Source organism: Meleagris gallopavo, chromosome 1 (assembly GCF_905368555.1).
Source record: "Meleagris gallopavo chromosome 1, MGAL_WU_HG_1.1, whole genome shotgun sequence".
In the NCBI taxonomy this organism is placed as follows: Eukaryota; Metazoa; Chordata; class Aves; order Galliformes; family Phasianidae; genus Meleagris; species Meleagris gallopavo.
In genome coordinates, this window is record NC_139404.1 from 71,316,750 (window position 1) to 71,330,309 (window position 13,560).

At 39.9% G+C, this 13,560-nt stretch overlaps 1 protein-coding gene across 1 annotated transcript; it reads right to left on the reverse strand.

Moving 5' to 3' along the window:
• Positions 1 to 9,901: 9,901 nt before the first annotated feature.
• GPR19 (G protein-coupled receptor 19) lies at positions 9,902 to 11,143 on the reverse strand. Its single transcript, XM_085216839.1, has one exon. It carries the CDS (start codon positions 11,141 to 11,143, stop codon positions 9,902 to 9,904), a length of 1,242 nt encoding a protein of 413 aa, XP_085072965.1.
• Positions 11,144 to 13,560: the final 2,417 nt, after the last annotated feature.

The following is a 13,560-nucleotide window of genomic DNA, read 5'->3' on the forward strand; positions in this document are numbered from 1 at the left end:
TTATGACAGGAACAGTTGCACTGTGATAAATGCAGAACTGATCTCATAAAAAAAATATCACACCTGCTCTCTTCCCTCCATTCTTTTGTGGTTTCACTTTCTGTGATACTATGCAAGAAAGTTCTCTGGGAGTTTTCTTTTATGAAGGAAATGGGGAACTGAAATTTTTGGATGTGATGAGCAATAGTGTCTGTTTCCCATCCTAGTGGCTCCTCTTTCTGAGCTTAGTCAAGTTGGCATTATGGGGCTGTGTTTGGGAGCCTGGGTGAGCTCTGGGGCACAGTTAGTAGGCAGTGGGACAGCTGGAACCATGTCTAGCTTTGGGAAGGTGTCTGTGGCTGACTTCTTTTTTTAACTTTTGCATTTTAGGTTGAAGACTAATCTACATCAATAATGAATCTAGCCTTTTCTGGCATCCTGTGAGAAGGGGAAAGTTTAGCTATAGTCTAGTTTGCTACTTTCCAAGAAGTAATAATCTCTATAATTAGCAATAAAATTACTGCTAATATAAGAGACAAATGTTCTGGATTTGTCTACAAGCAGGAAAAGCTGAAATAAGATCCTTATTCCGTATTGTACTTCAGAGTTGTAGCATGAGTGATAGAGGATCAGCTCACATAGAAATTCCTATTGTAGGTACTGAAGGCAAAACACCAGCTTGTGACTTCCTGCTGTTAATGGCGCTGAGCAACAATTTCACTGTAAATTATGTGCATAGTTGGATTTCTTGTATGTCTTTGTGCATTTATATTAGACAACAAAGGCTGCTTATTTGCAGTAAATTCTGTGGTATCTCATACCGAATGAAATCACTGGACTACAAGTGATGCTGTGTTTATGAAATGTATAGATTTATATATATAGATAAGTAGGATCAGCATGGTCAGTTATAACCATTCTCTTATGCAATTTCTGCACATTTCTGTTGCTTAATTGCTGTAGTATTCATACCGTTGTTTGTATTCTCTTTTTTACTTCATTTAAGTCATAACTAGAAAACACTGTCATTGTTCAGCTAATGATTTTCAGCAACATTTCATTAAAAAAAAACAAATGGAAGTCTTACTTCCATTGCTTGTGCAACGTTAGCTCTGCTTTTCTGTGTCTGCTTGAAACTGAAAAAAGGCTTAAGACAAAAGTATGAACTGCTACTTCGAGCAACTCTTGTGTATGGCCACACTATTGTGGTGGGCAATGATGTTGTTAGTAACTATGCTGCAGCTAATAGATATTCTGCTGCGAAGAGCAGACTGCATGTAGATTGTAAAAGTAGGATTGTAAAATACTTATTTTCGTGAGACAAGATGTTTGATATGAATGGAAATCGTATGGTATGAAAGCTGATCTTTCCCATTCCTTCTTTCTAATGGCAACTTTGAAAATGTATTTTGATCAAGTTACAGAGTACTGGCAACAGCAGTGCTGCATATTCCTGTCATAGAGCATACCAGCCTGCCCCAGATACCTGCTGATGTAAAAACAATTCTTTCCTCCTCCCTCTTGAACACAAATCCTGCCATATTGCTACATCAGTATTTTCTGATTGGAATTTCTGAAATTTCCCACTTCACTGCGTGCATCCATTCTACACTACAGAAGGAGCTTCTGTGAGTCTTCATTCTTTCACAAATGGCCTGGCAGCTATTTTCAAAAGCCATCAAGGCTTCCTTTCCCAGAGGCCAGCATGAAAACATGAATTATTCTTCTGTGATTTTTGGCTTGTTCAGATGTTCTTCTCTTCAGCTGTATGATCAGAAGGAAGGGCAACACTTAATAGATAGGGGCAACAGACAGCAGCTGCTAACACTGACAACATTGGTTAAATACTGGGTATGTGTTGGAGTGGTTGTGGTACTCACAAATTTTAAAGTCTTCTTTCATCTTGAACATTCTGAAATTTAGATTATTTTATAACATACGTGTCTTTATAAGCCAAGGTTGCCTGTCATTTTCACTGATGAGAGAGTTTGAAAATAAAAGGGTAAATTCAACTTGCCAGCACATAACTAAAGTGTTCTGTGAAGCTAAGGGGAAATTTGCTTGTGGAAGAGAAGATTTTGGCCTACAGGCCTTTATTTATTTCATTAATATATGCCAGGAGAAGTTCCATTTAAGTAAATAAGATCGTAGGGTTAGCTTTCCATTTAAACCTAGAATCCTGTCTAGCATCTAAGATAAAGGGGAATGGGATGTTGCCTAGATTTCCGATCAGCCAGTTATTCCTGTGACAAGTACTTGTGTAAACCTTCACTAGGTGATCATCTATACTTCAGGGATCTATTTATTAGAACAAAGGATGTTATCATTCTCATATAAGCAAGATGCACCTCTCATGACTTTTTATCTTCAGAAGGTGAGGAAATCCTAAGAAAAACAAGCTTTTTAATTGCTAGTACACCAATGCAACCAGAGGGGATTGCTGTGGGTATCTGGGAAACAACCAATTAACTACTTCAGCTTTCTGAACTTACATAATCTTACGTCTTTGCAGTAGCCACTTAATGTTGTCATTGTTTCAGGCCAAAGTCACTAACGCAGTGGCGCTGTCAGTGGAGCTGATACTGTCTACACGTGCTGGAAGATAAAAAAGGTTGACTGACAGCTGGAGAAAGATGATAAAGGTTGTCTGTTTTAATCCTTTTGCCATGAACTTCTGCCTCTGGGAATGAACACAGTTACAGTTTTGTGGAAGTATGAATAAAGAAAAACGTAGGCAGAATGATGAATGGCCTCTTGTGATTGCTTGAATTTACCCTGCATTTTTTTCTGAATTACGCTCTTTGCATGACATAATTCATATAAACAAAACATGCCTGTTGTTAACACACTTTGTATTGTTCTGTCAGGAATACTATCACCAGCTATAACCTGAAAAATCACCTGATAATGTGGATTAAAATTATTTTCTTTCAGTTACTGGAAACCTCCATTTTCTTTGTCTTCATTAGTGCATAGCTGATTTCAAACATCAGTGAGAGTTTTATAAAGGAGCAATTTCAAGTTTATTAGAAAGGAGGGAGGGAAGTGCAAGAATTGTCAAGGATGCTTCCAAGCATAATTTCTTCCATGTATGCCATCATCCTGCTATGTTTGATTTGAAGCTCTACATGGAAATGGTAAGGGTAGGAAGGAAGTTTAACCGCACTGAACTCCAATTTCTTTCCTGACCAGTACCCTTCTGAAGTGCACAACTTGGCTACAGTACAGAGCAGAAAAAACTTGGCAAACAATTTCTCCTGCAGTAGTCAGGATACAAGAAGGAAGCAAGCACAAGACATGTGGCTGTTGGTTGTTATTTGTCCTGAGAATAGCTGACATTTGGAAGACTGGACCCCTGCAAGCTTGGTCTTCTGTCTCCCAGCAGAATTTGGGCTGCTTTTCATTTAATCTAGAGTTTCAAGCCCTCCCCCAGACTAGACACCAGTTCTTTCTTTCTCCCTTTATTCCTTTCTCTTTCTCTCTTTCTCTCTCTTCTTTTACTTTTTCCTCCAAAGTTTTCTTTTAGAGAAGTGTAATCATAGATTCCTTCCTTAAAGGTTAAAATATTGCTATCTGTGTTTTTCTGATACTGTCAGAACCACTGAAGGATTCTTCACAGACTCATTTCCCTTTGTCTTGGATCAGACTGAGTATATTTAGAGTCAGATTTTTTCTTCTTTGGAAGACAGAAAATTCTTGATTTGCTTCAACTTGATCACTTGTGGCCATATCCTTAAATGATACAGAAGCTGATAGATCACTAGGCTCCTTTTACTTGCCTCCAGTGCACTTTTTTTTTTTTTTTTTTTCCCATTTATCCTATCTTAGCTTTGATAATGCCAGTATATTTTTATGCTTGTGCTGATTCTGTACATTGATATTAAAGAAATGTTTGGATGGTATAAAAGAAAAAACAGAGAGGAAAAAAAAGGATTTTGACTATTGGACTCTAAAGTAAGTTGTTCTGTGAGTATGATTCCCTTTAGGTTTGTGATCTTTGTCTTGCTCTTCTTTCACTCTTGCTGATGGATAGCAGGCAAACTGACTGGTCATCAAGGACGCCATCCGACTGGCTGCTGTTGTATTCACAGCCTACAAGCAGTATTGGATTTCTCTTTTGCCTTCCCCTGCAGGTGGATAGGCACCAAGTTACCAGTTGTTAATTCTCAAAACTGTATTAGCTTTATGATTGCCTTTTCAAAGAGGGTTAGAATTGGTAATGGACTTAAAAGTTGCCGATGAAATCTGACTGCACAGTATTGCATAAATCCTGTTTTCCTAGCAAACCAGGCTCAGGGCCCAAACAAAGTCTCAAAAGTGAGCAATGTGTGCCAAATTCTGATTGATTCTTGGTTCCATTTCTGCATTTTGGATGAAATTTGACCAGAGTCATCTGAGAGAGATGAATTCTATGTAACCAGAGGAGCTGAAGAGTCCTGAGATTGCTCTATAATTCTAAAATCAACAGTTTGCTCACATTAGGGGTTCAAAATTTACAGCTGGGTTATGCTGGTTGATGAAACACTTTTTCCTTCAGGGAGTTTTGTACATTGACGGCATGTGATGAACTTCTCAACATACGAAATATAGATGGCTTTGTCAACTGGCACTTCTGAGATACCCTGTAAAATACTCAATCTGAAAAAAAAATCGGTTTCTGAAAGTTGTATCTTTTAAAGTTATATACTTGAATGGCAAATGTCTATCTCTGATGGGACTTACGGAAGCACTGTTGTGGGTTCAAGAGCAACTTATGGAGAGCCACTCTTTACCACATCAACTTTCTTGAAGTATCCTGACATAGCTCTCTATACATCTGTTTTCTGGCCTGTAGTGAAGTGGTAGCTGCTTCTGTTGTTGTCCTACAGACGTCCACAACTTCAGAAACTCAGTGCTTACTGCCACAATCTGATACAACTGGTGCAACTCCTAGTAAGAGGACCAAAGGTCTTGTCCACAATATCTCTCTTCTTCAAGAAAAAAATGTAAAAACCCAATACTTAATTCGAAGATGGATGCCCTGGGCTAATAGGAAAGAGCAGTCCAACAATGTGTTAAGAGCTGTTTTGGACTCTGCAGAAACCCACACAGCAAATCCACTCCCAGCGGCGTTGCAAGTTAGCAAACTTGATGCTATTCCTGCTGCATAGACAGGTAACTTGTAAACAATCTGAAGTCTTGATAACTCTGAATATCATTTAATTGCTGCAGTTCCTGTATTTGGACCAATATGGGGAGGGACTTTGCAGAGTACATATTGCAGCGGAGATGATTCATCTACAGAATTTAACTGAAATCTGTAAGCAGTGCTGTAGTGTCAGTGGAAATAAGGTAGATACTTAGACCCATCCATTTGCAACCTCTGCTGCTTAATGTGTTGAATTCTACAAGACCTTAAGAAAGATAAATTTCCTGACTATCTCCCCTCACTTTCCCTAATAAAGGAAATGAGAATATCTCCTGTCTTACTCATACATGCAGTGAAAGGCTAGTGTCTGGCTGGGCATGAGGTGAGGGTAAATGAAATTATTTAGTGATGTAGTCTTTATTTTCTCTCTTTTTTTCCCCCTTTCCTTGCAAACTTAGGACCAAATCAAGAGCTGGTCTAAAATGCCTGAGATTCTGAACACAAAGGACTTAGTGCTGAATGTACCACTTTTGAATTTTATCCAGAGGCCAGCTTTGTGATGAGACTGAAAGAACACTTGTATGTGCATTAGCAGTAGTGTAGAATAAAACCATGTTTTAGTTCAAACTGCTTGCCAGAAGGTGACATTTATATAACAATCTTTCAGTAGGTTTGTTACGTTTTACTAGATGTCAGTTCAAATAAATCTCCTGTAATTTATAATGGCCTATTCCATAATACTTGTGAGGTTGTAAAGAGCCAACTAGTAAAGGTATATTAACTTACAAAATCACTTAAGGAACTAATAACCCTTCCTCTAACTGTGCAGATCTGGATTTAATATACTTCAAATCTACTTGGTTTGAACTGGAAGGATCTGATATTCAAAAAGGCTGAGCACTCAGAATTTCAGCTGAAATTGATGGCATGCATTTGACACTTCAGAAAAACAGTTCCTAAATCATTGTCAGTTAACTGTGATGTGAAGCTGGTTGAGGTGAGGAGAATGACAAATTCAGAAGATTCTTAACCAGACATATGAATACTTTCAGGTGTAATTATGGGTAACTGCTGCCACTTTGCTATCACCTCTGGGATGCTGGTTGAAAAAGTTCTAAATGGTATGTGCCTCTGTTTCTCACTGCCTCCCAAGCTGGACATTTTTAAAATGCATTCAACAGAAAATAAACTTTTTCCTGAAATAAAATGGAGGGCCACGATTTGATGATTTATAAGGACGACATAGTTAATATAAAAAGTAAATGGTGATGACAGAATTTCCACTTGATGCGTGTCCACTTAATGGAAAGAAATGTTTAGTTGTTGGCACTGGTCATATTCTTGCTCAGAAAACTCTTAAGAATAAATGTTGGATGGGCTAGAGATCCAGAAGTCCTTTCTTTCTCCCATAGCTGCTCCTTTGAGGACTAGGTGTCAAGTTTGGTACAATGAATTCTGCTGGCTTCAGCCTGTGTATTCTGGCTCCTCACCCCTCACTACACTCAATCACTAAGGCACACACAGGTACCCACAGGTAAAGTGTCTGCACACTGACCAGACCTGCCAATCTCACCTGGAACATGGGAGCATCTGCCTCCAGAGCAGCGTGAAGATCCAGAGGCAGTACCTGGCCATTTCCCCATTGAAGAACATTCCTTAAAGGTCCCTTTATCTGAATAGGATTGCTTGGTTTAGTCCTAAATTTCTCTCATTCTTTAGTAATTTTATTGTTATGCTATTGCAAAAGCAGCTGTTGGTAGTAAGGAATTTTGAAGGAGTGTGGAAAGATTTGTAGATATAGATATCTAGACATCTAGATAGACAGATACATATTGATCAAGCAAATCTCAATGCATTTTCCATTTCTTGCTCAGTTAATGCATGATCTCCCTCCTGAGTCTCTGGCACTCCTGGGACATTGGCAGACTAAGTGATACATGATGTCTGGTGTTATCAAACCAATCCATCACCTCCTCTAAAACAATGTTTTAAAAAACAGAAATAAAAGATAAAAATAAGATGTGGAAAAGGTTTCTCCTTGTGCTGGTCAGCATCTCAAGCTGCCAAATATTTTCCACCTTCAACCCTGCTACAGCACAATGCCATGTTTAGCTCCTATGGCAGTGGCACAAAGCTACCAGTGGCCTGGTGTCCCCTGCCTAAGGAGGATGGGAGCTGCCAGGAGTGCGGAGGCAGCCTTGTCTGGGGCACGGTGCTCCCAGCACACCAAGAGGACAAGGGCTGGCAAGAATGTGCAGGACTGGTGGGACAGGGACAGGAAGCGGTTCCACGTGAACATGGATACCTGATGTTCAGGCGCATCACTGCTCTTCTAGCTTCTTTACAGCTTCTGGAAGGTGGGGAAATACGTTCAAGTTCAGAAGAGGAGCAGTTATGTGAAAGTTTCTGGCTTCATATCTAAGCATTCCTCTGGTTTCATATTCAAGATGATGTCTGGCAGACTTTTTGTCTCAAGGGAGGTTTTGGCATTTCAGACGTGAGCTTCATCTCTTCCTCCCTTTCTTTACTGCAGAAAGTCTGAGGGCAGCAGCCCCTGCACAAGGTGGCAATAATCTGAGCTCTGCTGCTTATCAGCACATGCTGATGTTTCAGGGAGAAACAATTTGCCTGGAACATGAACCATGCAGAATAGAATGGTCTCATTTTTAAGGCCCTCTCCTCTCCTAGTACATGGGGATTTTTGCTAATGACTTTGATGAGAAATATCTGATCTTCATTAATGGGGATTTCTGAACTTGTGAAATATATACAGGAAATGTTCCCACAGACAGTAAGGGTTCTCATAGCCACACTTAGTGTGGTAGAGTAGGGGGAAGGAAAATTTCTAAAATACATGCAGGAATATTACTCAACAAAGGAGTTTCCCTACACAATATTCCAGCACTAGAGGCCATCCAGGCCACTTCTGTCACCCAGGGTTCAACGATGCATGTGCTTCTGCTCTCTGCTGATCAGAAGGGAAGATGCATGACTGTGGTTAATACACCCTTAGTGCTTGCTGCTCTTGTTCTATTATCTTTTGTTACTACAGGACTTTCAGGCCTCAGGCTGGTTGTGCTACATTTGCTCTGAAATCAGGAGAAAAAGATAATTATTCTCTGAACAGTTTGAGACTGAGGTTGCATCTTTCAAAGATGGAGATTTTGAAATAGGGTATGTGAAGGTGGATATCTGATGCTTGCATGTTATTTCTGCCCCATAGCTGGCTTCTGCCTAGTTGAATGCCTAAGGTCAAAGAGTCCACACTGCTTTTGGGATGACCTGATTTTGAAATGCATGTTGGTAATCTGATCTTCAAGATACTGGGCTGTACCCTAGCCGGTACATTATGATGATCCAAGCAGAGCCTATTCTGAAGCAGTTTCTGTGTCGGAAATCACAGTAGGATGAAAATCTTCGGTGTGGAAAAGAAATAACAGGACTGCTGGTCTGAAGCTGGCAAGAATCTCTTGTTCATGTTATAAGACAACAAAGGAACTTTCCAGGGTGAGGGAAAGTGGATATACTGATCCATCAAAGTGAGGGGAATTCACCAAATGCTGTTTGTGCTGACCTTATTTTGTTATCTGTGATGTTTTCTGAGTGTGTTGCTGTAGTTTTTGGGCAGTAGAATAGAAATTAGGAAAATAAATCAATATCAAACATACAGGCTCTTTCCAGTTCTTCTTAATGGGTTTGATAACTGAATGATGTAAAGGGTACCCATTTCAGACTGGTTTTCAAAAAAACACCCCTCCTCATTCTCCTGTGGATTTAATAATCCAGTCTTGTAGATCTTAGCAGATAACTGAAAGTGGTGTTACCTAGTCCTAATGAGAAGAGTGGATCTGTGTCTCAGATTAAGCAAGCCTCAAAAGTAAATATCTATGATAAATGAACTCATGGTATACGTGTCCACAGTGTACATGTGTCCACTTTTTTTTAGCTCAAGATGGGCAAGCTGCACAATCAGCCAAGCACCTCCTAGACTGGCTTAGGAATTTTGTTCTTTGCATTTTGGTTCCAAAGCAGTTGCTGAGTGCTGGGGAAGAACTTTGGAGCTTCCCACTGCATTTTGTCATTGCTTGGGGACTTTTGGTGGTGAGGTCAGATCAGGTGATGCTGCTCCTCTTCTGCTGTGGCTGTTCATCAGGCACATCAGCGTTGGTGTAGATACGGCTAGAGAGGAATTGGGGAGGGTAATATATGGGGTAGGACTTTTCTCGAGGTGCTTCAACCACTAGATCTCTCTGGAAGTGCAATGCTGAGTATGCAAAAGCACTCGATGCTGACTCTACAGAGGCAGTGGAAATTTTATAGCTGAATTCAATCAGCTCAGCGTTTTGCCAGCATTACCACATACAAAAATCTTAGCCATGAGGTCTGAACAAGAAGGAAAACCCTAGTGCAACAATATTCTTAAGGGCATAACAAAAGGCTGTAGAGATGTCTTTGAGTGTATTTTTATATTTAAACATGGTGGCCAAAGTACACTGATTAAAAATGCAGTGGTATTTTTTCTCAGTTTTCTCACTCAAACAGAAAATGCAAGAGCTTTGCTTTTTTTTTGAAAAAAGCAAATATGCTTGTGATTCAGGGAGAGTACTTACAGAAGAAAAATGTAGCTGAAATTATGTAGACTAGATACATCAAAATCAATGCATTTAATAAAATATCTTTTTTTTTTTCTCTCTCTAAAAGTTGTAAAAACAAGTGTGTTTACATTGGTTCAAAAAGGAGATCAAGTTTTTTGTTCTGATGGTACATAATCACCATTCAAAGATATTAAGCCAATTAGACAAATGTATTTGGAGGATTTGAATGAATAGGCCAGGCAAGCTTTTTTTCTTTTGCTTCTCTGTTAAATGAATGATAGATTGAGTCTTTGGTTACAGTTTTGGCTGGTGCTGGGATTTCTGAGATCCCGACATAATTTTTTTTTGCTATCCTTGAGCTGGTGGTGATGGTGTATGCATTGCTTCTGTAGCATTTCATGGAGGACATGCAAAAAGTTTCTTTCATCCCTCTTCTGAAGTTTGCATTATACACTGAATACAGGGTTGGCTTTGAAGCTGAAGAACTGAAAGAAATCCATGTGATAGCCATGAAAACCAAGGAACTTTTTCTGTAGTCTGTTTCCTCTGGGTGCCACAGTTGTATCACATAAAATGGGAGCCAGGACAGGAGAAACACTAAATTTAACATTAAGAACATCTTGATAGTTTTCACTTTCGTTCTTGGGACAATATTCATTGTTCTTCTAACAGTCCTGCCATCAGTGCCTATTCTCCAAATGTACTTAATGACCTTTTGGTAGAATAGGATAATGAGGATGGATGGGGTCAAAAACACCACCAAGAGATGGATAATACTGTAGATGGCTCCTTCCCAAGAACCTGGGAGAAAAAAGTTGCAGTGGTCATCCTCATTGGAGCCATAGAAAAAGAAAACTGGTGATGTAAATGCAAGATCAAAGATCCAAGCTGCTACAATCATTTTCTTGGCTTTCTCTCTTGACACCTTGAAGCTCAGTGGGTAGACAATAGTGTAGAATCGATCCACACATATGGAGAGGAGCACATATATCTGGACTCCAGGAGTGAAATACTGAATATACCTTACCAGTTTGCACATCACATTCCCAAGTGTCCATCTGCCTGATGTAAACTGAAGCAGCACGAATGGTGCACTTCCAACACTGATGAGAAGATCTGCACAAGCCATGGAGACAACAAAATAGTTGGTGGTTGATTGCGTCCTCCTGCTCCTGTGGATCACTAAGCAAACAAGGGAGTTTCCAAAGATGGAAATTATCCACAGTACTCCAAAAACCATGCTGGCTGATACAATTTCCCCTGGCTTCAACTCATACTGCAAGACAGTGCGGTTCCTGTTTGGCCTGGGCTCCTGGGGTGACTCTGTCATCTCATGGTGAGCTGCAGGGAGGGAGGTCTTGGGGTAGCTTTTGTTCTGCAGCAGAAGCAATAATGTAGGGAGAACAAAAGAAACGTTGTTATCCGTACTATGGTCAAACATGACAGTCATGTCTCCTGCTTGGGCTCTGTATAAACAAAGACAAAAGACGTAATAAGTATTTGTGAAAACTTACTTTAATCAATGAATAATAATTTTAAATTGAATACATTGATTTCAGAGAAATAGCCAGAAATATATTACAAGATTTTCTAGTATAGCAGTTATCACTATGTTTCCTATAGATTGTCTTAGACCTCACAAGGATTAAATGGAAGAAGATTTTGTACTACTGACTGTGCATATACGGACATCTTGCCTGAGGCTGATGCTTTAAGAAATGTCCTTTCAATCCTAGTGAATTGCAAAACCCTCTTCTCATTAGAAATGGAAAATCTGTTCCTGTGGTTACAATGTGTGAGTCTTTAGCTCTGGAGTCTTTATACTAACTGTCATGGTTTTATGATTTTTGGTTTTTGGTATTCCATGTCATAACATCATGTAGTGCACTGGGAATTTAACTGTTAATGCCCAAGTGCCGGGTACCACTCCAGAAGAGAAGAAGAACTACATTCCCCAGGGGGCTTTGCAGTCAGAGAGGAGAAGAAGAGTGGACAAAGAAGAGTGCATCAGGTGATCTTGCCAGGAGTTATATCTCCTCTCACCATCTTCCTTGAGATTTCAAGTGATCCAGATCAACATCGCTTTCTGATGTTTTATTTAGTGTTTTTCTGACTTTTTTTTCTCTGCCTATATCTGGCTTTACTCCAACTACTTTCTCTAAGCACAAAGCTACCAGATGAGTCTTCAAGAACACAATAAAAAAATAGCCAGATGTGGAAGAGGAAAAGATGTACAAACTGATGTGATTAGAGAAGATGTTTTCCTTGAGCTATTTAGACTTAGTGTTCACTAGCTGATCTTAATGAAACATTGTGTGCTTCATTCAAACAGATTAGATGTACAGTGACCTCCATGCCGTAGGCACAAATTTAGCATCCTTGGAAACACAAAGTGTGTTTGGGAGCAGCGAGGCACATCTGCATAGATGCAACCACTCTGCACAGAGCAACCAGGCTGTGAAAGGAACCTGCTGCATCTCTTCTCCGAGTCTTGGCCCCATAGCACCAGCCTCGCAATGTGCTTGGCCGCTGGCTGGGAACCAGAAAGTGGGTCAGTGCGTGAGTCACCAACACTACTCCCAGAGAAGCTAGCCTTATTGAGCAGCTTTTGTGTTCAAGTAAACATCTAAGCTGCAAACATCTCATATTAAGTTTAGCTGAAGCAGTCTAAGGCTGATAACTGCCAGTGTTGTTTCAGGAATGCTATGTGAGTCCCTCTTTTCAAATAACAGTTGGGAGGAGAGGACATCCAAGGACCAAGAAGTGGGTGTCAGCCATCTGGAAGGGACCTCAGCCTTCGGGAGATACCCTGCCCCTTGTGCTTTCTCATGCTGCCCGGACTGGCCTTTGCTTCTCCCTCATCCTTCCTCATCCTTACCTGCCTTATCTAATTGTTTTCTTAGTTGATTTTCCTGGTAGAAGAGTCCTGGTTCCTGAGGTAACCCCTTTCCCCCTCTCCATCCAGTGCTCTCCTGGAAATATCCTGCCTTTGCCAACTGTCTGCAGGGTAATAGGGTGCTTTCTTTGGCAGAGTGGCAGGATGCACTGTCAGCACAATCTGCTAAACTGCATGCTAGAATGATCTGTAATAGCATAATACATGTGGAGCCTATTAGCTAGATTGAAAAGAACATTATTTTCTTCCTTAATTTCCCTTCTTGACATGCAAAGGTATTTGGCACTCAAAAATATCCAGGTGCAATTCTCATGCCCCTTTTTGCTGCTTTGCTAAATGAAATGCAATTAAGTGTCAATGAACTGTCAAACTTGCATGTATCAAATCTGGAACAATGGCACTGAGCTCTTTATTTTCCCCCTGCCTTCTTTGTCAATAAGCAGGTATTGGACATACAAAAAAGTAAAAATTACATAAATACGTAGGCCTAATGACATTTTTCTTTATTTTAAAAATACTTCTGCTTGTTTTTCCATTTAAATGAAAACAATATTGATCTGAGTTAAATTACACTTTTACTAATTGAGAATCTGCACTGATGCAGCTATACCAAAATTCTCACCCTTTTGTTCTAAATATTTTAGAGTAAGAATCCTCTTAATATCGATATGAGGACTTCCTATGCTTTTGTTATAATCTGAAGCTTTGTACATTTACGCGGAAATCAGTAGGGTATAAGGAAATTTTCATAATCATCAAAGAGGGATTTCCTGGTGCTGCATGTCCTACCTAATGGACTGACTTTGTAATGTGAAATGCACCATTTCCAGGGATATGCCTTTGAGTTGATAGTAAAGGAAATGCTAACTCTCCAAAAGAGGTGCGTTATTCAGAGAAGAAGTACCTGAGCCACAAGAATGACATAAAATCGCTGCCACAACTTCTCTGCTGTTATATAAAGC

Excerpts from the sequence above, each read along its gene's own strand:
- GPR19 (XM_085216839.1), bottom strand. The coding sequence starts at position 11,143 with ATGTTTGACCATAGTACGGATAACAACGTTTCTTTTGTTCTCCCTACA.